Source organism: Callithrix jacchus, chromosome X (genome assembly GCF_049354715.1).
Source record: "Callithrix jacchus isolate 240 chromosome X, calJac240_pri, whole genome shotgun sequence".
In the NCBI taxonomy this organism is placed as follows: Eukaryota; Metazoa; Chordata; class Mammalia; order Primates; family Cebidae; genus Callithrix; species Callithrix jacchus.
This window is the reverse complement of record NC_133524.1, coordinates 19261398-19288517: the sequence shown is the minus strand read 5'-3', so window position 1 is coordinate 19288517 and position 27120 is coordinate 19261398. Positions and strand designations below refer to the sequence as shown.

General features: G+C 41.4%; 1 protein-coding gene across 9 annotated transcripts in view; it reads right to left on the bottom strand.

Annotated features, from left to right (window-relative positions):
• Positions 1–27120, bottom strand: part of PPEF1 (protein phosphatase with EF-hand domain 1) — a 164724-nt gene that overhangs the window by 16259 nt on the left and 121345 nt on the right. For all 9 annotated transcript variants that reach the window (XR_013531532.1, XM_078362843.1, XM_078362844.1 and 6 more), the window contains 2 exons: positions 9801–9986; positions 7334–7476 (listed from right to left, as the gene is read on the bottom strand). Coding sequence is in view for 8 of the 9 variants with exons in the window: in XM_078362843.1 (XP_078218969.1) it covers positions 7334–7476; positions 9801–9986 (329 nt within the window). In the remaining variant the exon portion in view is untranslated. The remainder of the gene's footprint in view (positions 1–7333; positions 7477–9800; positions 9987–27120) is intronic.

Sequence of the window (27120 nt, the reverse complement as noted above, 5' to 3'; positions counted from 1 at the left end):
TAGCAGCAAAAGTAATATTTAGAAATAAATTTAGCGAAATAAGTCCTAGACTTGTATACTGAAAAGTACAAAATATTATTGAAGAAAATTAAAGAAGATTTAAATAAATAGAATATTTCACATTCATGGATTGGACAACTTAATATTGTTAAGATGGTAATAGCCTTCAAATGATCTATGAACTCAACATAATCCCTATCAAAATCCCAGCTGGTATTTTTGCAAATTGACAAGCTGATTCTGAAATTCACATGAAAATGCAAGGGACCCACGATAGCCAAAGCAAGGTGGGTGGGTCACAAGGTCAAGAGATTGAGACCATCCTGGTCAACATGGTAAAACCCTGTCTCTACTAAAAATACAAAAATTAGCTGGGCATGGTGGCACGTGCCTGTAGTCCCAGCTACCCGGGAGGCTGAGGCAGGAAAATTGCTTGAACTCAGGAGGTAGAGGTTGCAGTGAGCCAAGATCACACCATTGCACTCCAGCCTGGGTAACAAGAGCGAAATTCCATCTCAAAAAAAAAAAAAAAAAAAAAAGAAGTACAAAGTTTAACTCACATTTACCAGTTTTAAAACTGTAGTAAGTTTGTAGAGTTACAATAATTAGGACAGTGTGGTACTCGCAATAGGATAGACATAGACATAGACAAATATCATACAATTTCAAGGCCAGAAACCAACCTTTACATTATGGTCAACAGATTTTTGACAATAGTTCCAAGAGGGAAAGAATAGTCTTCAAGTCATGGTTCTGGGACAACTGGATATCCACATGTAAAATAATAAATCACACAATGCACAAATATTAGCTCGGCTGGGCGCAGTAGCTCATGCCTGTAATCCCATCACTCTGGGAGGCCAAGGTGGGTGGATCACCTGAGGTCAGGAGTTCGAGACCAGCCTGGCCAACATGGTGAAACCCCATCTGTACTAAAAATGCAAAAATTAGCCAGGCGTGGTGGTGGAAACCTGTAATCCCAGCTACTTGGGAGGCTGAGGCAGGAGAATTGCTTGAACCTGGGAGGTGGAGGTTGCACTGAGCCAAGATTACGCCACTACACTCCAACCTGGCAACAAGAGTGAAACTCCAACTCAAAAAAAAAAAAAATTAGCTCAAAATGGATCCGAAACCTAAATGTAGGAGCTAAACCTATAAAACTCTTAGAAAAGAACATAGGAATAAATCCTTATGACTCTGAGTTAGGCGATGCCTTCTTAGATACAACACCAAAAAAGCACAAGCCACAAAAGAAAAAAAAAAACAGATAAATTGGATTTCTTCAAAATGAAAAAAACATTTGCACTACAAATAATATCATAGAGAAAGGGAGAAGACATCCCACCGAATGGGAGAGAATATTTGCAAATCAAATATCAAACAAGTGGCCAGTCGTGGTGGCTCATGCCTGGAATCTTAGCACTTTGAGAAGCTAAAGTGGGTGGACTGCTGGAGCCCAGGAGTTCAAGATCAGCCTGGGCAACATGGTGAAACCCTGTCTCAACAAAAATACAAAAATTAGCCAAATGTGCTGCTTGTGCCTGTAGCCCCAGCTACTTTGGAGGCTGAGGCAGGAGGATCAATTGAGCCCTGCAGGCCAAGGCTGCAGTGAGCTGTGATTGCACCACTGCACTACAGCCTGGGCAACAGAGTAAGACCCTGTCTCCAAATATATATATATATATATATATATATATATATATATATATATATATGATGTGTATATAAAGAACTCTGGCAATGTAAAAATAAAGTGATAATTAAAAATGGAAAATGAATCTGAAATACAGTATTTCCAAAGATAACGTACAAACATCCAATAAAAAATCCATGAAAGCACATACAAACATCCATGGAAGCACATACAAACATCCAATAAGCACATGGAAAGATGTTCAATACCATTAATCATTAGGGAAATACAACTCAACACTACAATGAGATTCTACCTTACACCACTAAGAGAACAATAATAAAAAAGAGAGATCAGGCCAGGTGTGATGGCTCATACCTGTAATCCCAGCACTTTGGGAGGCCAAGGTGGGCAGATCACCTGAGGTCAGGAGTTCGAGACCAGCCTGGCCAATGTGGTGAAACCCCATATCTACTAAAAATACAAAAATTAGCTGGGTGTGGTGGCGAGTGCCTGTAATTCTAGCTACTTAGGAGGCTGAGGAGGAGAATCACTTGAACCCGGGAGGTGGAGGTTGCAGTGAGCTGAGACTGTGCCACTGCACTCCAGCCTGGGCAACAAGAGTGAAACTCTGTCTCAAAAAAAGAGAGAGAGAGAGAGAGATCATAACAAGGGCTGGCAATGATGTAGAACACTTGGAATCCTCACACACTCATGCTGAAAATGGTAAATTATTCAGCCCCTTGGGAAAAAAGTTTGCAAGTTCCTCAAAATGTTAAACACAGAGTTACCATATAACCCAGCAATTCCATGATGAAGTATTTACTCAAGAGAACTGAAACATGTACACACAAAAACTTGCCCATGAATGTTCATAACACTGTTGTTTATAATAGCCAAAAAGTGGAAACACCCTAAATGTCTGTCAACTCAAGAATAAACAAAATATGGTCTATCCATAAAATGGAATATTATTCACCCATAAAAAGGAATGAAGTACTGATATAGAATACAGCATGAATAACCTCGAAAACATTGTGCTGAGTGAAAGAAGCCAGCCACAAAAGACCACATGTTGTACAATCTCATTTATATGAAATGCCAAGAATAGGCAAATCCACAGACAGAAAATAGATTAGTGGTTGCCTAGGGCTGTGATGGGAGGAGGTGACTGGGAAATGACTGCTCAATGGCTATGAGTTTTCTTTTTAGGATGGGAAAAATGTTCAAAAGTTAAATAATGGTGATAGCTGCACAACTCTGTAAATATACTGTCATTGAATTGTAAATGAGTAAACTCTGTAGTATGTAAATTACATCGCAATGTAGCTGTTAAATTTGAGAATTTGAGATATGTGTATGAGAGAGACAGAGACAGAGAAAGAAATTTTCTAAACAAAGGTAAAACTCCAAAAATTATCATAAAATTATAAAGAAATATGGTATGTTATTTTCAGATTGCCTGTTATAACCTTTCTGAAGTAGCTATTAAAATTTTAAACATAAATTTCATAGATTCTACATTTTAAAATCTTATATTTAAAAAGTCACTAAAACTTATGGATATATGTATACACGCAGAGGAATTTCTTCCAGCTTTATTGACATAAAACTATAACATATAACTGGCAAATAAAATTATATATATTTAAGGTATACAATGTGATGATTTTATATACAGATATATATATTATGGAATGATCACCACAATCGAGTCAGTTAATACATCTGTCACCTAACATAGTTATGTGTATGTGTGGTGAGAACATTTGAGATCTACTCTCCTAGCAAATTTTAGGTGTACAATACATTCTTTTTTTGTTCATTTGTTTTTGTTTTGGTTTTTTTTGAGATGGAGTCTCATTCTGTTGCCAGGCTGGAGTGCAGTGGCACGATCTCGACTCACTGCAACCTCTACCTCCTGGGTTTAAGCGATTCTCCTGCCTCAGCCTCCCAAGTAGCTGGGACTACAGGTAGTGCACCACAACACCAGGCTAATTTATTTTTAGTAGAGACGGGGTTTCACCATGTTGGCCAGGATGGTCTTGATCTCTTGACCTCGTGATCTGCCCGCCCTGGCCTCCCAAAGTGCTGGGATTACAGACGTGAGCCACTGCACCTGATCCATTTGTTTTTTTGTTTTTATTTTTGTTCTCTTCTCCCCCGACCCCTCAGGTATACAGTACATTCCTATTAGCTATGGTCCCCATGCAGTATGTTAGATCCCCAGAACTTATTCATCTTATAACTGAAAGTTTATGCTCTTTGACCAACGTCTCCAGATATCCTCCACCTCTCAGCCTCTGGCAACCACAAACTACTCTTTGTTTCTATGAGTTCAACTTTTTTAGATTCCACATATAAGTGATGTCATACAGCATTTGTCTGACTTATTTCACTTAGCAAAATGCCTTCCAGGTTCACCCATGTTGTCATAAATGTCAGGATTTCTTTTTTATGTTGGAATAATATTCCATTATGCATGTACCATCAGCCCTCTGTATCTGTGGGTTTCTAATCAATGGCTTTTTTTTTTTTTTTTTTTTTTTTGAGACAGGGTCTCACTCTGTTGCCCAGCCTGGAGTGCAGTGGCATGATCTTGGCTCACTGCAACCTTGACCACCCAGGCTCAAGTGGTTCTCCTGCCTCAGCCTCCAGAGTAGCTGGGATTACAGGAGTACACCACCATGTCCAGCTAATTTTTATATTTTTTTGTAGAGACGGGTTCTTACCATGTTGCCCAGGTAATCTTGAACTCCTGGGCTCAAGTGATCCTCCTGCCTCAGCCTCCCAAAGTGATGGGACTACAAGCATGAGCCACTGTGCTTGGCCAAATTTATTTTTTAAACAGATGGTTGTGCCTGTACTTAACACGTACAGGCTTTTTCTTGTCATTATTCCCTAAGCAATACAGTATAACAAGTATTGACATAGTATTTACATTGCATTCAGTGTTATAAGTAATGTAGAGAAGATTTAAAGTATATGGAAGGATCTGCATAGGTTTTATGCTATTTTATATAAGGGACTTCAGCCTACAGGGATTTTGGTATCTGAGAGGGCTTCTGGAACCAATTCCCTACAAATATCAAGGAATGACTAGATAGATAGATAGATAGACAGACAGATAATGTGATATATACAATATATATAATGTAAATGTAATATATAAATCCACTCACCTACATCAGTCACATTTTCTTTCTCTGTCTTGCTGGACACTTGGGTTGTTACCATATCTTGACTATCTCATGATAGTCAAGATATGGTAATGTCATAATGTCACTCTGAGCATGGGAGTGCAAATATCTCTTCGAGATACTGATTTCATTTCCTTTGGATACATAATCCCAGTAGTGGGATTCTGGACCATATGGTACTTCTATTTTTATCTTTTTGAGGAATCTCTGTTCTGTTTTCTATAATGGCTATAATAATCCACATTCCTACCAAGAGAGTACAAGCGTTCCCTTTCTCCACACCCTGGCCAACCATTTAAACAGATGGTTGTGCCTGTACTTAACACTTACCTTTTTCTTAACAGCCATTCTAACTGGTGTGATATGGTATCTCATTGTGGTTTTGATTTGCATTTCCCTGATGATGAGTGACATTGAGCACCTTTTCATAAACCTGTTGGCCATTTGTATGTCTTTTTTGGGAAAATGTCTATTCAAGTCCTTCGCCCATTTTAAAAATTGGATTTTTTTTTGCTGTTGAGTTGTATGAGTTCCTCATATGTAGGAACGCTAGTTATAGCATTGTTTTTAAATGCAGAATCCTGGAACCAATCTGGATGTCTAGCAACTGGATAAGATTTAGTTGCTCCATAATTGTTATGGTACATGTATACTACAGAATATTATGCATGTACCAAAGAGTTAGGTCTATCTTTACTAACTTGAGTTGATGTTCATGATATAATTTTTAGGGGAAAATTCAGTTGCAGAATACAGTGTGCAGTGTGATTCTATCTTTCTTTAAAAAAATATGTGTACAGGCTGGGTGCAGTGGCTCACACCTGTAATCTCAGCACTTTCAGAGGATGAGGTGGGCAAATGACCTGAGGTCAAGAGTTCAAGATCAGCCTGGCCAACATGGTGAAACTCCATCTCTACTAAAAATAAAAAAATTAGCTGAGCACAGTGGCACACGCCTGTAGTCCCAGCTACTCAAGAGGCTGAGGCAGGAGCATCACTTGAACCCAGGAGGCGGAGGTTGCAGTGAGCCAAGATCATGCCATTGCACTCCAGCCTGGGTGACAGAGAAAGGCTCCTTCTCAAAAATCAAAAAAGTATATACATTGTTTATCATCTTTCTCTTCACTCTGAGATATGTGTTCGATGAGGGGACTTGGGCCTATCTTGTATTATATATGCCTAGAACAGTATCTGACACATGGTAGTACTCAAAGGTTTTTTTAAATTCAATGACTGAATAATTGCTCGTCTATTTTTGTAGGAGCAATACGAGGATGGAAGGGGCAATTCTAATGAATGAGTTAGGTCTAGTTTTAGTCTAGTAATTAAAACTAGTTAGCTGCTAGTTTTAATTACCTCTGGGGAAAAGGATAATTGAGAAGGGAAAGGAGATCATTAACGTTTTCTTTATTCTTCTTTGCTTTTTTTTTTTTCAGTTGTTAACTAACATGTTAGTTCTATAATGTAAAAAATCTTAGGCAAGGCACAGTGGCTCACACCTGTAATCCCAGCACTTTGGGAGGCTGAGGTGGGCTGATTACATGGGGTCAGGAGTTCAACACCAGCCTGGCCAACATGGTGAAACCCTGTCTCTACTAAAAATACCAAAAATTAGCTGGGCGTGGTGGCACATGACTGTAATCCCAGCCACTGGGGAGGCTGAGGCAGAAGAATTGCTTGAACTGGGGAGGAGGAGGTTGCAGTGAGCTAACATCACGCTACTATACTCTAGCCTGGGCCATAGAGTGAGACTCTGTCTCAAAAAAAAAAAAAATCTTAAAAAGATAATGTTAAAGGGAGAAAAGGAAGATAGGAAGATAAGCTATGAATGCCATCATATGGAGAGAGACACTATTTGAGTCACATATACTTCTGGGGCAAAACCAGACAGGGCTCTTTGTGGGTAAGAGAAGGTTGTAGGTTAGGGGACTGAGTGGGTGTGGGAATCTTCTTTTCTTTGCATTCAGTTATGTTTCTGGGGACTGACTGCCTTATCTATCTAAAAAGATGTATGGGCTGGGCACGGTGGATCACGCCTGTAATCCCAGCACTTTGGGAGGCTGAGGCAGGCAGATCACAAGGTCAGGAGATCGAGACCATGCTGGCTAACATGGTAAAACTCAATCTCTACTAAAAATACAAAAAATTAGCTAGTGTGGTGGCACGTAGTCCCAGCTACTCAGGAGGTTGACACAGGAGAATCACTTGAACCCAGGAGGCGGGAGGTTGCAGTGAGCTGCGATCGGGCCACTGCATTCCAGCCTGGCGACAGTGAGACTCAGTCTCAAAAAAAAACAAAGGATGTATGAATTTAAAATTGCTCCTTTTTGTTTCAAATATGAGTGCATTCACCACTTGGTGTCTGGAACGATTTCCATTTTGTTGACACTAATGAGTAACCTATAAATGGCTGTCTTCACTCACTGCTCTTAGTGATTTGGGACTGGTTCTAATGGGTCCATGATACCAATGCTTGGTATTCTCTGTAGAGTATACCCACCTTTGGTGAAGAGTGTGAAAGCACGTTGCATCAGTTACTTGGTACTGGAAAAATAGAGGATTTTTACCAGAACATAGTTTGACGTAAGCTCCTCGATTGCTGTCTTCTTCGTAATAATTAGAAGCAGAAAATATAGTCACAACCTGGTTAAAGAAAAAGAGGGTCAGGTTCACGCAAAATTAATTCTCAAAAGGTCATTCAATAAAGTCAGAAATAGCTCAATTCTTAAAAAGTAAACATCAAAGAAAGTTCATAATCTCTGCAAATCATCCACGTCTGATGTGATTTCCTGTGATTGCATTGGAGGAAAGCAAGGCTACTACTGAGTGTCCCCAGGAGCACTGATGCCTGGCCATTCAGCCAACACCCTCAGTGCATGCCCTGTAATCCTGTGTACAATTTCAGTGCCAAATCTCAGAATCCTCTTTAACGTCTGAGTTTGCTTTTTTTTTTTGAGACGCAGTCTCGCTCTGTTATCCAGGCTGGAGTGCAGTGGTGCAATCTCAGCAAACTGCAATCTCTGCCTCCTGGGATCAAGCAATTCTCCTGCCTCAGCCTCCCGAGTAGCTGGGATTACAGATGCACCCTACCACACCCGGCTAATTTTTGTATTTTCAGTAGAGACAGGGTTTCACCATGTTGATCAGACTGGTCTCAAACTCCTGACCTTGTGATCTGCCTGCCTCGGTCTCCCAAAGTGCTGGGATTACAGGTGTGAGCCACTGCACCTGGCCTGATTTTGCAAATTCTTTTTCCAAGGGATAAATCCCCTATCTTCTTGCCTTGTAATACTTGAATATTCAGAACAAAATTTGCCTAGTATTTCAGTTTTTTTCTTCTGGTTGGAGCTGAGTGATTTAGAGGGTTCAGGGCCCCAGCAAGTCAGTGCTTTAAGGGCAGAGATGCAGTGGTTAGAATAAGGGACCACAACCACTATCTTGTGAAGGAACCAGCCTTGGGGCTATGGTAGAATATGGGAGGACAATGTTTGTGGGTTACGGGGAACCTGGCTTAGGCCCTGTTCTATCCCAATGAGAATGTCACTTCAGACAAGCCACTGCTGTTTTCTATCTATTTTCTTATTACAAAGAAATGCTAAATGATACTTGCCTTACTCATCTTGCAATGTTAGTATGAGCTGAAAATGAATTAATAGAGTTCAGAAAAGCAAAGTGCTGACACAGCGGGAAATGCCACATAATTTGGTATCCATTTTTCTTTATTGCTGTTCACTACAGAAAAAGGTACATCCCAGCCCGGGCGCGGTGGCTCACACCTGTAATGCCAGCACTTTGGGAGGCTGAGGCGCACAGATCACCTGAGGTCAGGAGTTTGAGACCAGCCTGGCCAACATGATGAAACCTTGTCTCTACCAAAAATACAAAAATTAGCTGGACGTGGTGTCAGGTGCCTGCAATCCCAGCTACTCAGGAGCATGAGGCATGAGAATCTCTTGAATGTGGGAGGCGGAGGTTGCAGTGAGCCAAGATCGTGTCATTGCACTCTAGCCTAGACGACAGAGTGAGATTCCCATATGAAACCAAAAAAAAGGAAAAAAAGAAAAAGAAAAGAGTGCATCCCAGAAAAACTTGGGACAAGAAATTAGCTCCTTGGTCCTCACCTCTTTTAGCCTTATCAGACACCTATGAAGGAACACTACACATTCCATTTTAGCAGCTGCAGCTAAACTGACTATAGTGAGCAACCTGCTGGAGGTCCCTACTCAGGGAGCTGAAGGCAAGTGTGTTTTGTGTTTTGGGCCCAGCACAGGGAACATGTAAAAAGTGCAAGAGCAAACTGGATTCACTGCTGCCTTTTATGCGCTCTGTGAGGAAAAGGATATTCTGAACCCCACCGTATGGAACAGTTGCCTTACAAGTAGTAAAGAACCAAGCCTTTCTGTGTGTCTTCTTACTGCCATGTATCAGAATTTCTGTTTCTGGGGCCGGGCGCAGTGGCTCATGCCTGTAATCCCAGCATTTTGGGAGGCTGAGGTGGGCAGATCACTTGAGGTCAGGAGTTTGAGATCAACCTGGCTAACATGGTGAAAACTCGTCTCTACTAAAATTATACAAATTAGCTGGGCATAGTGGCGCACACCTGTAATTCCAGCTATTTGGGTGGCTGAGGCACAAGAGTCACGTGAACCCAGGAGGCAGAGGTTGCAGTGAGCTGAGATCATGCCACTGCACTCCAGCCTGGGTGATTAGAGCGAGACTCCGCCTCAAAAAAAAAAATTAAAAGGATTTCTGGGATTATGGAAGATCAGGGAAATGAACGAAATATCCTTTAGGACAAGGGACAGTAAGGCCCCTTCAGACAACCTAGATGGACCCCGCCTTCTCTGGTTTCTGTTTGGTGCTAGGGAAGACATCTTCTCAAGGGCTTCTAGGTCAGACATACTCTGTGAAGGAAAGACTGTGCTTGGGGGGAGGATGTCCATTGGATGTCAACAATTTTAGCTTACCTTCCCACCATGACAGATTTCATACCCTTCGGGCTTACATTCATGAGACCTGATGATCATCTTCAACTGGAATTTATTAAGAATCTTAGAAGTAATATCTGGTCCAAAATAGCAGCCTCCTCCTCGACCCGTATTTGGAAAACAGCCTTTTTTGCCTCTGGGATCACTCCACAGAATATCAATAACCTTGGAACAAGAAACCAGATTTGGCCATAACTTCCAAACAAGAGTACATCTTTCTAGATTCCAACTTATTTGCCAGAAATATTAACTCAAGATATCCCAAAGTACTTCTCATTCTTCCTTAAAAATTGTTTCAGGCCTGGCATGGTGGCTCACACCTGTAATCCCAGCATTTTGGAAGGCCAGGGTGGGAGGATTACTTGAGGCCAGGAGTTCAACCCCAGCCCAGGCAACATGGTAAGACCTCATCTCTACAAAAAATACAAAACTTAGGCGGGCATGGTGGTACATGCCTGTAGTCTCAGTTAGTAGGGAGATGAGCTGGGAGCATCGCTTGAGCCTGGGAGGTCGAGGCTGCAGTGAGCCATGATCACTCCACTGCACACCAGCCTGGGACAGATGGAGACCCTGTCTCAAAAAAAAAAAAAAAAAGGAACAAAAAACAACACTGTTTCATACTCATCTCCTCCATGAACAGTCAATACAGCAATAGCAATAACCAAGAATCAGCTCTTGTCCCCCCCTTTAAAAATTCCATCACAATTGTTTGACAATTGTTGAAGCTACAAGGTTCTTTTCTCTTAAAAGAACTTCATTGTCATGCTGGGCATGGTGGCTCACGCCTGTAATCCCAGTACTTTGGGAGGCAAAGACCGGCAGACCACGAGGTCAAAAGTTTGAGACCAGCCTGACCAACATGGTGAAACCCCATCTCTACTAAAAATACGAAGAATTAGCCAGGCGTGGTGGCACACATCTGCAATCCCTGCTACTCAGGAGGCTGAGGCAGGAGAATTGCTTGAACCCAGGAGGCAGAGGTTGCAGTGAGCCAAAATCACGCTATTGTACTCCAGCCTGGGCAACCGAGACTGTATCTCAAAATAAATAAATAAGAACTTCACTGTCACATTCAGGGGCGAAATCAACTCCCCACAATGATCACACATCAGAAGTATCTTAACATATTCAAAGAGGTAAGGTAGATCTCTGCTGTGGCTCTCAGCCAGGTTTTTGTCCTCTTGAGCACAAGCCTGAGGAAGCCCTTGCTGTTTCCCAACACAAATGTGGAAACGTGTTCATCTGAGGGTATCTCCTAAAGCATCTCCTTCACCTTTTGCCCCCTCCATGATAAGTACATTCTCAGCTTCAGCAATACATTTAGCAACTGACTAGTTTCCACAATGTGTTCTCCTAAATCCACAAGTGTTGTATTAGTGCAACATTTCCTTTGGGGCCCAGGAGAGGCAAATACAGGTGACATGATGTCCAGGACTAAAGATCCAAATTTTTAAGAACATTTTTCTGCCACCATATTTCAGTGGCTTATGCCTGTAATCCCAGCACTTTCGGAGGCTGAGTCACGAGGATTACTTGAGCCCAGGAGTTCAAGAGCAGCCTGGGTAAACATGGTGAAACCCCATCTCTACAAAAAATTGAAAAATAAACATTAGCCAGCTGTGGTGGTGCACACATGTGTTCCGAGCTACTTGGGAGGCTGAGGTGAGAGGACTGCTTGAGCCCAGGAGGTTGAGGCTGCAGGGAGCCATGTTCATGCCACTGCACTGCAGCCTGGGCAACAGAGCAAGACACCATCTCAAAAAAAAAACCCCAAAATAATATTTTTCATAAGAATTGGAAGCTCCCTCTTTGTGGTTCTCATTTATCTGTAATGCTTCTTCTTTTATTTTTTGTGACAGAGTCTCGCTCTGTCACCCAGACTGGAGTGCAGTGGCATGATCTTGGCTTACTGCAACCTCCGCCTCCCGGGTTCAAGTGGTTCTCCTGCCTCAGCCTCCCAAATAGCTGTGATTGAAAAGACGTGCTACAATTGGCAACAAAAGCCAAAATAGACAAATGGGACCTAATCAAACTCCACAGCTTCTGCACAGCAAAAGAAACAGTCATTAGAGTGAATCGGCAACCAGCAGAATGGGAAAAAAATTTTGCAATCTACCCATCTGACAAAGGGCTGATATCCAGAATCTACAAAAAACTAAAACAGATTTACAAGAAAAAAACAAACAAGCCCATTCAAAAGTGGGCAAAGGACATGAACAGACACTTTACAAAAGAAGACATACATGAGACCAACAAACATATGAAAAAATGCTCATCATCACTGGTCATCAGAGAGATGCAAATCAAACTACACTGAGATACCATCTCACGCCAGTTAGAATGGCGATCATTAAAAAATCTGGAGACAACAGATGCAGGAGAGGATGTGGAGAAATAGGAACACTTTTACACTGTTGGTGGGAGTGTAAATTAGTTCAACCACTGTGGAAAACAGTGTGGCGATTCCTCAAGGACCTAGAAATAGAAATTCGCTTTGACCCAGCAATCCCATTACTGGGTATATATCCATAGGATTATAAATTGTTCTACTATAAGTATGCATGCACACAAATGTTCTTTGCAGCACTGTTTACAATAGCAAAGACCTGGAACCAACCCAAATGCCCATTGATGACAGACTGGACAGGGAAAATGTGGCACATATACACCATGGAATACTATGCAGCCATAAAAAACAATGAGTTCGTGTCCTTTGTAGGGACGTGGATGAACCTGGAAACCATCATTCTCAGCAAACTGACACAAGAACAGAAAATCAAACACCGCATGTTCTCACTCATAGGCGGGTGTTGAACAATGAGAACACATGGACACAGGGAGGGGAGCATCACACACTGAGGTCTGTGGTGGGGAACTAGGGGAGGGACAGTAGAGGGGTGGGGAGTTGGGGAGGGATAAGATGGGGAGAAATGCCAGATATAGGTGATGGGGAAGAAGGCAGCATATCACACTGCCATGTATGTACCTATGCAACAATCTTGCATGTTCTTCACATGTACCCCAAAACCTAAAATGCACTTAAACATAAATAAATAAATAAATAAATAAGAAGAGTCTACAACACCTGGCTAATTTTTTGCACTTTTGGTAGAGACAGGGTTTCACATGGTGGCCAGGCTGGTCTCGAACTCCAGACCTCAGGCGATCCTCCCACCTGGGCCTCCCAAAGTGCTGGCATTACAGACGTGAGCCACCACACTGGGCTTTAATGTTTCTTTATTGAAACTTCTGTAAGAGCTAAAAGAGTAGTGAGAGAAGCTCTGCCATTAAAGTCATACTACCTTGAAAATCCTCTCTGGGTCTCACTTTTGAGATCTTTAGAGTCAGGCATTTGGACCAGCTGACCTATAAAGTATCTCAAAGTTCTAACAGACTGATTCTAATGGTCTATATTTTCCACATGTTTCTTTTGAGTGCATGAAAAAGCATGCATGTGAAGTTGTGCCGTTATTCTAGTGGGTCCTATTCAGGTAGGAGAAGAGGACCGGAAACTGCTACACATGATTGTATACCCATTTATAAGACTGATATGGAAGAGGAGCTAGAAATAAGTGAGGAAAAAGACAGTGAGGTGGAGAGGAGAGCAGAACTGGCAGGAGAGCTATCCTGGAATGGTGGGCACCTGGTCAGAACTAGAGAAAAGAGAAACCCTGCACAGGCCCCGCATCAGACACCTGCAGAGCTTTTGATGATTGAAGTGACAGTTAAAACCACCCAAAGAAGGGTCAGCCCAGGGGGCCCCTTTCTCCCCACTGAATTCAAAATTAGCACAACCCTACTCTATGAATAAATATAATGGAACCCCTTTACTTTGCTGGTGTTTATGACAAAAATCACACATGCATTTTAAACTGAGTCAAATCTAGCTCTTACAACATGACGTCATGTTTGAGGGACATGGTTTGACCTGTAATATAATGATGGATGGAATATGGAAATCAAGGCATTGTGCTTTATTAGGAGGGGATTAAGTTTTCAATTTCTACATGGAATGCAAATCATTTATAGCCAAAATTACCCCGGGAAACCTCTTAAGTTACACTTAATGTATACAGTCACCCTTCAGTATCCAAGGGGGACTGGTTCCAGGACCACCTCCTACATCCAGGATACTAAAGTCTGTGGATGCTTAAGTCCCTCAAATAAAATGGCATAGTATTTACATATAACCCACACACATCCTCCTGTCTACAAATTGTCCCTGACTTATGATTTTCAGCTTCACAATGGTGCAAAAGCAACCAGCGTTCAATAAGCTCCTTGACGTGATGGAATCATGTCCAGATAAACCCATAAGTCAAAGAGCATGTGTACTTTAAATCATCCCTAGATTACTTATAATGCCTACTACAACGCAAGTGCTATGTTAATAGTTGTTATACCATATTTTAAAATTTATATTATATTGTATTGTTATATTGTTTTCTTGTTTTTTTTCCCAAATATTTTCAATCTGTGGTTGGTTGAATTGAATCCACCAAGCAGAACCCATGGATACAGAGGGTTGACTGTACATGATTGTATGTATACAACCCTATACAATCATATGGATATATGTACTGCATTGGTTTAAAGGACATATGTAAAAAAAAAACAAAAAAAATCATATGGATATGTGAATATTTTATATATATTACATAGATAATATGGACATATGAATATTTTATATATGTGATAAACTATATGAAAATAAAATTTTCCAGTATTTTTCTCCTTTTTTGCCATATGCAGTAATTGAAATTGACAGAAATTCAATGTATGTATGATGGGACTCCGTTGAACTACAATAAGCACTGGCCAAGGAGTTAGCACTTTAAGTAATTACCCAAGTCACCTTGGTCAAATTGCTTAACATATTCAGGCCTTACTCATCATCAAAGAAATGAGGAAAAGATATCTAACACTCATTTTTATTTGATTCTAAAGTCATAAGGCGTAACAGTTTTTAAGAACTGAGCTTGTCCTTCAGAATGTATTCCATGAATTCTGGATTTCTTTTTTCTGTCTAGAAATCATTTACTTGGCTAGGTTTACCCAGATCTTGGTGGTACTGTAAGATTAATTCCAGAACTCACAAACAAAACAATTGCATAAAGGCCCCTTTGTTGGTCAAATTTCTCAGTAGAAACCATCTCTTTCATCTCAAATACACATTATCCTCTGAAATGCAGGAGCCTTGGGGTGATCACTGCATGAAAGACTAATTCTTTTTTTTTTGTTTAGTTTAGTTTTTTTTTCTTCTTTTTGCCAAAAACTCCAGAGAATATACCAAGTAATTAATTAATTCTTTACAACAGTCTTTCCTGAAAATTTTCAAACCAAAAAATGGGAATGTTTTACTGAATTACAGCTTTTATATGACCTGGTCAACAAAAATCTATGTGTGTGTCAGCCTTTTAAATCTCCTCAATCTAAAATAAATCCTTCAAGAAATACCTTGCACATGTCTGCAGTTCTAAGAAATCCAGTCTCCAAGAGTGTGCTTTGAGGGAGAGTTAATAGCTCTGGAAGGTGTATCCGAATGCTTTTCTTCTAAAACAATACTATAGACTCACTATCCTTTCATATTTTCCCTTAGTTATATATCCTCCCTTCCAGCTTTTGACAATGTCATTTTTATTTAATTAATTTTTTAATTTATTTTTTGAGACAGAGTTTCGTTCATTGTCGCCCAGGCTGGAGTGCAATGGTGCGATCTCAGCTCACTGCAACCTACACCTCCTGGGTTCAAGCAATTCTCCTGCTTTAGCCTCCTGAGTAGCTAGGATTACAGGCAAGTGCCACCATGCCCAGCTAGACCATGTCATTTTAAAAGTTATGCTCAGCCCAAACCTTCCAGCCAAGTACCTAGATTTCTTAGACTTCTTTCTTTCTTTTCCTTTTTTTTTTTCTTTTTCTTGAGATGGAGTTTCACTCTTGTTACCCAGGCTGGAGTGCAATGGTGCGATCTCGGCTCACCGCAACCTCCGCCTCCTGGGTTCAGGCAATTCTCCTGCCTCAGCCTCCTGAGTGGCTGGGATTACAGGCACACGCCACCATGTCCAGCTAATTTTTTGTATTTTTAGTAGAGACGGGGTTTCACCATGTTGACCAGGATGGTCTCGATCTCTTGACCTCGTGAGCCACCCGCCTCGGCTTCCCAAAATGCTGGGATTACACTTTCTTTTCTGAGATGCACCTTTTCTTCTTTTCTGAGACGGAGTCTCACTCTGTCACACAGGCTGGAGTGCAGTGGCGCAATCTCGGATCACTGCAACCTCTTCCTCCTGGGTTCAAGCAATTCTCTGCCTCCACAGTAGCTGGGATAATTAGTGCCTGCCACCACGCCCAGCTATTTTTTTGTATTTTTAGAAGAGACGGGGTTTCACCATGTTGGCCAGGCTGGTCTTGAACTCCTGACCTCGTGATCCACCTGCCTTGGTCTCCCAAAGTGCTGGGATTACAGGTGTGAGCCACTGTGCCCAGCTGTATTTCTTTAGATGCCTTCCTCCTGCTCCCTGTCTACCCTCTTGGCCTCATTGAATGACGGCTAACTAAAGTAGGTCAAGTCCTTCCTGAGACCGCCTATCACTGTCATGTATCCCTTCAGAAAAAGCAAGGACATTTGAGTCAACCTCAGGATCAAATCCTACTCTATCGCTCCCTGACTAGCCAAGAGACCTCAATCAAGTCATTTCCCTCTTGGGAGCCTCCTCAATGCAGCTGACTGTATTACTTAAAATTGAAATTTTGGCTGGGTGCCATGGCTCATGCCTGTAATCCCAGCACTCTGAGAGGCAGAGGTGGAAGGATCCCTTGAGCCCAGGAGTTCAACACCAGTCTGGGCAGTATACTGAGACCTCGTCTCTACAAAAAATCAAAAACTGAGGCGGGAGAATCATTTGAGCCCAGGGGGTCGGGGTTGCAATGAGCCATAATTGGACTACTGCACTACCACCTGGACTATAGGAATGAGACCCTGTTTCAAAAAAATAAAAAATTGCAATTTTGTTCCCAAATCCAGTTTTCCTGTTCTCCCTAACTCTGCTCTAGTTTTGATTTTTTTCCCACAGAACTTATCATATCATTTACTTATTATTGTATTGTTTATCATCTAACTCCTCCCCCTCAAATGTAAGCTCTGCAAGGTAATTTGGTCATTGACATCTTTATTTGGTCATTGACATTTCCCAGAAGCCTAGAACAGTGTCTGACACAAAATAGGTGCTCAATAAATACCTGCTAAATGAATGAATAAAGAGAAGGGAGTCATTCAGGCTATAAATAATTAAAGTTATTTTTGAAACCTCTCTGGCCTCTCTCTCTTTGTAAGTCTGTCTTAAAGACTATTCATCTCTGTACAGTGACTTAACTGATTAAATATATCCCCAAATTTCAGTGAACATAAGGGAAAATTTAAACTGTAGCACTCCGCCAAGAATGATGAATTTCCATGACTACAGGACAAAATAAAGAGTATATAATCTTTATACAAAATAGCTCATAGATATTAAGAAATGAAAGTAATTATGAGCTCTCTTTTTATCTAGAAATTCCTGCTCTAGCATAACCTATCTGTGTGTTTATCCACTATGTACCAGGAACTGAGGAAAGAAAATTAGGGGCACAACTGAAATGATTAAACATCAGAAATGAGGTTCTGGCCCATTTTACACAATGCCAACTCCAATCGTGTGTGGGGTCTGCAAGTTGCTGTGTCTCTATTGTTGTGGGAACAGGAGGTTCCATTGCAGAATAACGAGCCCCAGTCTCCTCTTTCCCACTTCTTTTGTTTTATTTTTTTATTTATTTATATTTATATTTATTTATTTCTCTCCCACTTCTTAATGCTCTACCTCATCAAGGCTTCCACAGGCCACAGTTTTCTTTTTGTGCGACTCCAATTTCTTTAGCATTATTTTCTTTATTCACCATGATCCTAGAAGAGCTTGTTCTAACCTTCAGTCTTTGGGATTTGAATGTCAAACCCCAAGGTTTAAGGAGGCATCCTTTTCTCCTTGCTATGAGATGCCTCTCATGCTTACTTGCTTTTTAAATATTTTGGATGCACAGCCAATGATGAATTCCATTTCTCCCTCTGTCCCTCTCCCCACCTCTCTCTGTCCTCATTGATTAGGGTATGTTTTACACCAGAAATCACATTTTAGTCAACATTTTCAGCAATCAAGGTATAAGGGTGCCAAATCAAGAAACAGAGATTTCTTTAACCATTACTGAAGGGAAGGAAGAAATTCACCACTGTTTGGTAATTGTTAATTATGTTTTCCAGCTACAGATGTAACCAACATCATGTGGGTATGTGTCTATGTGTACTTGTGAGCACAGGTATACAAATGCAAGTATGAGTTTTTATATCTGAAAAAGAAAGCTACTTATTTTGGTTATGATTCTATCTGTAGGAAGAACACTTTTATCATTAAGCATTAGTCCATTTCCAATAATTTTCTTTCAACTCTTTCAGAACAGGAAACCTGAAGAAAAGTCTACAAAAGACCTTTCTAAGAGGTCATAACATTCCTATCTAAAAAGTTGAAAAACAGTATTCTGGGGCCAGGCGTGGTGGCTCACGCTTATAACCCCAGCACTTTGGGAGGCTAAGGCAGGCTGACTACAGGCATGCACCACCCCACCCTGGAGTGGAGGTCAGGAGTTCAAGACCAGCCTGACCAATATGGTGAAATTGAGTCTCTACTGAAAATACAAAAATTAGCAGGGCGTGGTGGCATGTGCCTGTAATCCCAGCTACTCTGGAGGCTGAGACAGAAGAATTGCTTGAAATCAGGAGGTAGAAGTTGCAGTGAGCCAAGACTGCACCATTGCACTCCCACCTGGGTGACAAATGAGACTCCATCTCCAAAAAACAAACAAACAAAAAACCAAAAAAAGCCCCAGTGTCCTGTAACATCTTTTCATACAGTGGGAGACATGGTATGACCTAGCAGTTAACAGTGAGAAGTTTAGAGTCCAACAAATTTGGAATCAAATCCAGACCCATCATTTAGCAAGTTATTCAATTTATGTGAGTTTCAGTGTCCTCTCTTAGGAAAAAGGAATAATATTACCTATGACATCAGATTGCTTTGAGGATTTAATGAGATAATACACATGCTGTTATTCTTAAGAACTCATCCCTGCCATATGGGGTAAAAACTGACAGGAAAGCAGTTAAAATGTAGAACTGGAAATTTAGAAAAATGCCAAATTTCACCAAGATAAATGAGCAAGAGTACTAGGGAGTGATCAATACATAATGGATGAATGAATGAGAGGAATATTTATAGATCTTACTACATGCCCGAAGCTGCCAGAAGCTCCAGACACGCAGCTCCAGGATATGCACACTGTCACAAAGATGAGTACATAGCTTATTGCCTTTACATCCTTGTTCATAGATGTACTCAGTACCGTTCTGCAAATGACAACATAATGACAGGAATGGCAGTCTTAGGGGCATGGCAGACCCTCTCTCCAGTGAAATAACTATTTAACTTGTGAACATCTTTTTTTTTAAGACAGGGTCCCACTCTGTCACCCAGGCTGGAGTACAGTGGCACGATCTCAATTGACTGCAGCCTCCACCTCCTGGGTTGAAGCCATGCTCCTGCTTTGGCCTCCCGAGTAGCTGGGACTACAGGCATGCACCACCAAGCCCAGCTAATTTTTGTGCTTTTTAAATTTTTTTTTGATACAGACTTTCACTCTTGTTGCCCAGGCTGGAGTGCAATGACACAATCTCAGGTCACTGCAACCTCCGCCTCCTGGCTTCAAGCGATTCACCTGCCTCAGCCTCTGAGTAGCTGGGATTACAGGTGTGAGCCACCGCACCTGGCCCTATTTTTGTACTTTTTGTAGAGATGGCATTTCGCCAGGTTGCCAAGGCTGGCCTCCAACTCCTGGGCTCAAGCAATCTACCCACCTCAGCCTCCTAAAGTGCTGGGATTACAGGTGTGAGCCACCACACCTAGCAGAACATCACTTAAAAAAATTAAAAACAGATAAAGCCACTGGACATTGTCCTAATGGCATACAGCATGTGGAGAAACATTTAAGAAAACATACTAAATTTTGACACCAACAGAGAGAGTCTGTGGCATGTGAGCCGTGATCTACTCTAACCCCCTTCACGGATCAGTGTGAAGGATGCTCTACTTCAAGTGGACGCATCCAAGACGGGTCTCCTCCTTCCCCCAGCTCCCAGGAGAGGGCTACGGTTTTGCCCCAGAAGGAGCAAGCTGATGATCATCCCTCATGCCCCCCAGCCTGCATTACAGAAGCTGGATTCCAGGCAAGCACAGCAGAGAGGACTGGGGTTCACTTCCCTTACTCATTGGGCAGAAGCCCTATGGTAGGTATGGCAACCTGCAAATGCTAGACCCCAACTGCGCTCATGCTTGTGCAGCCATGAGGAGGTGCCATGCCAGGAAGGTCAAGCCAAGAAGACCAGGGGCTATTATCCCTGCCCACCACCCCACTTGTGGAACGAGGTGGTCACTTGAGTCGAAGTGGGCTGCTGCCCCTGCTCCAAGCTGCAGTGCAACGGCACAGAGGTTTGGCCCAGGGGGAGAGGCAGGTCAAGAACAGAGCACTGCCATTCTTCCTAAAGGGGACTGACCTTATTGGGTACTGAGTATAAGGAAGTTCATGCCTAAAGGCACTATTGAAAACAATGGAGATGTTGGGAGTAAGCATTTATGAGGAGGATGGTCCTGCTGAGATGCTAGTAACAACAGTACACCAGCTAGAAGAAATTTGACAGACTGAATCAGGGCAAGGAGAGATGAGAAAAGAGCCTTTGTGGAGGTCGGAGTAAGCCTCCAACATGGTCAAAGCCCTGTCCCTGCAAAGGGGTCCGACTTAATTGGATCTGACTGTAGAGCAATCTGTGGGCCAGGGCATTGATAAAAACAATCAAGCAATCAGCTAGCAATTAGTGAAGGCTAACAGCTGGGACTACTTCAATAGAGGTAGACGGGTCGGAAGCTTAAAGGAGAGATCAGGGAAAGAGAAGGTCAAAGAGAGCCCAATTAAAACCACACCAGCCCTGGTGGTCCAAGAAACTGCATGTATGACCAAGGCAACACTCTGTGAAGAGTGACATCAGAGGCGGCATGCTGAAGGGGAATAGATTTCACTGAACTAGTCCAGACAAGTCACTCAAACAAACAAAAGACAAATAACAACAAGCCCCAGAGGGGCATGGGATTAACTACCTAGGGTTACTACAATGTAAGATCACAAGACAAGCAAAGAAAAAACTGACTTACATGGGGGAAGCAGGCAATAAAAACTGCTTTTGAAGGGACTAGACGTTGACTTAGCAGACAAAGATTTCAAAGCAACTATTATAAATATGTTCAGAGACATATATAAAACACTCCACCCAATAAGAGTGAAATATATAGTCTTCTAAAGTGCACATGGAGCATTCTCCAGGATAAACCATATGCTAGGCCACAAAAAAAGCCTCAACAAATTTTAAAAGGATTTAGCAAAAAAAGAAAAAAGTTTAAAAGGAATTTGAATCAGGCAAAGACCACAATCAAATTAAATTTGAAATCAATAAAAGAAAGAAATATGGGGAATTCCTAAATATGTAGAAATTAAATAACACATTACCAAATAACAGATAAGTTAAAGAAATCACAAGGATATTTAGAATATACTATTGAAAATAAAAGCCCAACATAGCAAAACTCTTTTTTTAAAGTCAGCAGCAATTGTTTAATAACATCGCAAACTTAAGGGATGGAGCTAAAGCAGTACTTAGAGGGAAATTTGTATCTTTATTAAAAAATAAAAAAGATCTTAAATCAGTAATATTACCTTCTAAAGAAACTAAAAAAAGAAGAGCAAAGTAAATCTAAAACAAGCAGAAGGAAGGAAATGATAAAGATTATGAGGCAGGAAAATAGGGTTTGGAGGCAGGGAACACAAGGCCAATTCACACTTCTGCTATAACAGGAAACCTCTTCTCAATAGGGCTTATGCTGCAAATGACTTTGTAACTTTACTTCATCCTCTCCATTTACGTAGGGTGTACCCAAGTAGCCAATGGAATCCTCTAGTGGATATTTAAACTCTCCAAAATTCAGTAACTGGGCCTTTAAGCTCCTGTGCTTGGTCTGCTCCTAGCACTGTGGAGTGTACTTTCATTTCAATAAAACCCTTCATTCCTTCCTTGCTTTGTTTGTGTGTTTTGTCCAATTCTTTGCTGAAGACACCAAGAATCTGGACACCCATCACCGTTAATATATTTTGGTGAGCCAGCCAGGAAGAGGAGGTAAGCCCAAAGTTTGGGACTCATATGTCTCTCTCTCTCTCTCTCTCTCTCTCTCTCTCTCTCTCTCTCTCTCTCTTCCTTTCCAACCCGGGACTCATGGAAGTCAGTGAAACTAAGGGTTGTCTACATGGAGAAGCCTGACTGCCACCGCTGGTTTGCTTAATGGACCAGGGTCTTTTTAATTTTTTTATTTCTCTCATTCTATTTCAGTCTTTGAGCAGCTGTTTCTTAACAGTTCCTTGGAAATTAAGGGCAACTGGCTTGGGTCACTCCCCAGTACTGCCATACTGCCTGAAGGAATGGGAATAACTGCCCTGCCCAGAAGGGGGAAGGACTTTTTTTTCCTTTTTTAAAAATATTTCCTGCACGTAGTTCCTCATTCCTACCTGCATTGCAGCTCAGAGCAAACTCGCACTTGTTTCAGGAGACTTAAACCTTCTTTTCCTATTCTTAATTCTTCCCTTATCATACTCTACTTGCTAAGGAACAAAAAGGCCCATCCAGCATCCAGTTCTTACCACAGTTCATGTCTATTCTTACAACGTTCATAGCAGGCTCTGGAGGGAACACATGCAAAGTGCACCAGTGCCCACCTAAGTAATGCAGAGATGTCTGGAACTCTAAGGTTGGACTCTACAGGAGGGTGCTCCCAGGGATCCTGTGGACCTCAACCTGCCCAAAGAGGATGCCCTTGGCAGAGGTTCTGAGGTATAGTATTTTTTGTTTTTTTGAGATGGAGTCTTATTCTGTCACCAAGGCTGGAGTGTAGTGGCAGAATCTCAGCTCACTGCAACCTCTGCCACCCAGGTACAAGCGATTCTCCTGCCTCAGCCTCCTGAGTAGCTGGTATTACAGGCGCCTGCCACTGCACCTGGCTAATTTTTATAGTTTCTTTTTAGTAGAGACAGGGTTTCAACATTTTGGCCAGGCTTGTCTTGAATCCCTGACCTTATGATCCACTCACCTCAGCCTCCCAAAATGCTGGGATTAGAGGTGTAAGCTACCGTGCCCGGCCCTGAGTCTCGTATTAAACCCTCCTTAGACTCTTCTCTTGCAGTTGCAATGCTGCTTGGCCCAAAATTGTTTAGAATCTGAAGTGTACCTGTCTAATGGGGAAGTGAGGTGGCATTGTAAGTATCCAGGCTTTTGTGCTGCTGTACCGGGGGCCTGGTTAACGTGTGGCGCCCTCCTTTGGTACTGCATGGCCCCAGTGCTCCTAGGAGTCTGGGAAGGTTTAAAAAAAATCAAACTGCCATGGAAACTGCTTTACCCGAAATTTTGGTTCACAGCCTTCCTTGAATTATCTATTGGGGCAAAGTAAAACCAGCAAGCTATATTGCTGTCTCATGGCTAAGGTTCCAAGCTACTGGATCTTTGTTATGTGTGTGTATACATGTCTAAATGTGTTTATTTGTATGTACACTTATTGTAATGTGTTGTGTCTACTAAATTGGCTTATAAGTAAAAGTGCACTCATAAATTAGGTAAGTAAGTCTAAGCACTTTTCAAGTTTATGTGACTTAAGTATAACTTTACTAAAGAATCTAGCTTTAAAATTATTGGTGGAATAAAAATAGGCCTTCAGAATTGTCAGCATACATTTGTCTAAATTTTATGTTAGTCTTTGCTAGATATTTAAAAATGTCAGTGTTAATTCAAGCTGGGAGCTGCTGAGGGCCAGCCTGGCTCCCATTCTATTCAAAGTCTCATAACCGATGCTTCCTTTGAAAAGGCTAATGAAAAACTCAAAATAAGGCAACAGTTTGTCTCCCACCTATGATCTAAGCCAAACCAATGTTCATTTTACATATGTTGATTGATGTCTCCTGTCTCCCTTGTTAAAAGTAAAAGTTGGCCAGGTGCGGGTGGCTCATGCCTGTAATCCCAGCACTTTGGGAAACCAAGTGGGTGGATCACCTGAGATTGGGAACTTGAGACCAGCCTGACCAACAATGGAGAAACCCCACCTCTGCTAAAAATACAAAATTAGCCAGGCATGGTGGCACATACCTGTAATCCCAGCTACTTTGGAGACTGAGGCAAGAGAATCACTTGAACCCAGGAGGTGGAGGTTGCAGTGAGCCGAGATTGCGCCATTGCCCTCCAGCCTGGGCAACAAGAGCAAAACTCCGTCTCAAAAAAAAAAAAAAAGGTAAAAATCATGCTTACAGTGAATGAGATAAATGTTTTAGGTAAACATTTTGTGTTAATTAAAATCTTAAGGTTATTTTTGACACTCATTTAATTTCTGGGTCATTTCCAATTAAGAAAGGGTTATAATATGGGGAAATATGTTTCTAAAATGTGGAATTGTTCTTATCTATAAATAAATGCCCATATCTAATAGTTCCAGATTTCTTGCCTTTTAAGGTTTCACAAGAGTTTTAGATTACCAAGGATAAAATTCTAGTTAACATGTGATTCTGTATACAAAATGTGCCAGAAAGGGTTATTAGTGAAAAAAAGGAAGAATTTTGTCTAATCCAGCAGTTATCTAAAAGTTCAAATTACAGATTTAAAAAGGTTATTTAGGAAACAATGTAGTAAGGAATCATTAAGTAGGGGAGAAAGATGTGGAAGAGTTTAAATAATAAAATATCCTTTAAAGCCTGATAGAGAATTGGAGGCATTTGGGTAATTAACATTTTCATAGTTAAAGCTCTTTTTTTTTTTTTAATTTTGAGATGAGTCTTGCTCTGTTGCCTGGGCTGCTGCAACCTCCGCCTCCCAGGTTCACGTGATTCCCCTGCCTCAGTCTCCCGAGTAGCTGGGACTACAGGCATGCACCACCACGCCCGGCTAATTTTCGTATTTTTAGTAGAGATGGGGTTTCAATATGTTGGCCAGGATGGTCTCGCTCTCTTGACCACATGATCTGCCCTCCTCAGCCACCCAAAGTGCTGGGATTACAAGCATGAGCCACCATGCCTGGCCCATAGTTAAAGCTTTTAGTCTTGATTAAAGTAAAATAAGAAGTATTGTAAAAATGCACCAGCAGTTTGGCAATTCTTTTTTTTTAATAGAGTTAAGCATCAAGCTGGATTTAGTGTGGAGCTACATTTCACATACATGCCTGCACTGCTTCACACTGTTTACTGTTTTTTGTGGATGGTGCTGGAGTGCTTATTGGTCATGTGCCTGAAGTGAGTTTCTTAATTGTACAGAATGTATAATAATATTAGTGAACTTAAGGATACTTAATTTTGCATCAGGGATGCAATATTCATTATGTGGGTTTTTGGGGGCCCTAGGTAACACTATAACCTCCAGGATAAATTGAGTGGGAAAATTTCGGGTTGGTTTCTTGCTTGTTTTTGTTTGCTGTTTATTCTCTTGTGGCTTTGTGTGTGGATACATATATAAAACCATGATGTTTTTTAGTTCCTAGTGGAAGGCTTTTATTTTGTTCTGTGTTCACTTCCAGCAAGTCATCATTCATTCCATTTACCTGGAATTCCTAAGCTACCTTTCTTGGGCCTGCAGGAATTAATGGAGCACACCAACTTTTTTTTTCGAGATGAAATTTCACTCTTGTTGCCAAGGCTGGAGTGTAATGGCTTGATATTGGCTCACCCCAACCTCCACCTCCCAGGTTCAAGTGGTTCTCCTGCCTCAGCCTTCTGAGTAGCTGGGATTATAGGCATGCGCCATCACACCCGGCTAATTTTGTATTTTTAGTAGAAACGGGGTTTCTCCATGTTGGCCAGGCTGGTCTCAAACTCCCAACCTCAGATGATCCGCCTGCCTTGGCCTCCCAAAGTGCTGGGATTACAGGCATGAGCCATCACGCCGGGCCAACACCAGCTTTTTATCCTTAAACTAACTTTTTGGATTTTAGGCTTCCTGATACTTTAAATGTGTTAAGTATACTCTCACAAATAGAATTTAAATCATATTTCTCTCTCTGCCTAATTTCTCCAAAATTTGTAAAGTATATGTAAATATTCGTAGTTTATGGCAATGTGTTTGTTTGCATATATAGTCAAGAAGGGTCGCCAGGGCCGCTCAGGGAGAGAGAACCCAGAAACCTGGCATACCAGCAGAGGGGTAAAAATAGATCTCAGCTCACTGCAACCTCTGCCTCCCAGGGTCAAGAGATTCTCCTGCTTCAGCCTCCCATGTAGCTGGGATTACAGGCACCCACAACCATGCCTGGCTAATTTTTGTATTTTTAGTAGAGACAGGGTTTCACCATGTTGACCAGGCTAGTCTCGAACTCCTGACCTCAAGTAATCCACCCGCCTTGGCTTCCCAAATTGCTGGGATTACAGGCATGAGCCACCATGCCTGGCCAAGGGTAAAAACTTTTTACCAGTCTCTGGCCTCTTTCTCTCTGCACAAACTGGTTAAATATAAAGTAAAAGTCACTGTATAACTCCTCTGTAAAGTTTTAAATTAATTGGCTTAATAATAATAAGAGCTTAAGTCCAATATTTAGTCAGAAAAGTGAAAACCGTAATGCATTTTATTTAGTTCATGTGACTTGAGTAATCTTTGGGAAATAAAGATGGTTTTAAAGATCATTGGTGAAATACAATTGTCTTCCAAATGTAAACATGTGGTTTAAATTATGTTCAAATATTAAGTTTGCTAAATGCTTTAAGGTTGTAAACTGCTTCTTTGACTTTTGAAATTGTTTAACTTGCCTGCTTTCCAGCTAGGTAAGGCCTGGGGATGTGTGGAGTTGGCCACACCCCTAGCTATGCTGGAAACAGTCAAACCTTATCAGAACACAATTTACCAGGTTTTACATTAAAGTTAAAATTGCTAAGAGTCCCCATTGTAACGTGCAATTAAGACTACTAGAAACAGTTTTTTTTTTAGAGACGGGGTGTCACCATGTTGGCCAGGCTGGTCTCAAACTCCTGACCTCAGGTGATCCACCCATCTCGGCCTCCCAAAGGGCTGGGTATGTGCAAGATGTGTGACAATAGTAGAATGTGAGGGGTTTTTTTTTGTAAAAGGTTATAAAAGGTTTTTACTTTTTTTTTCTTTTTT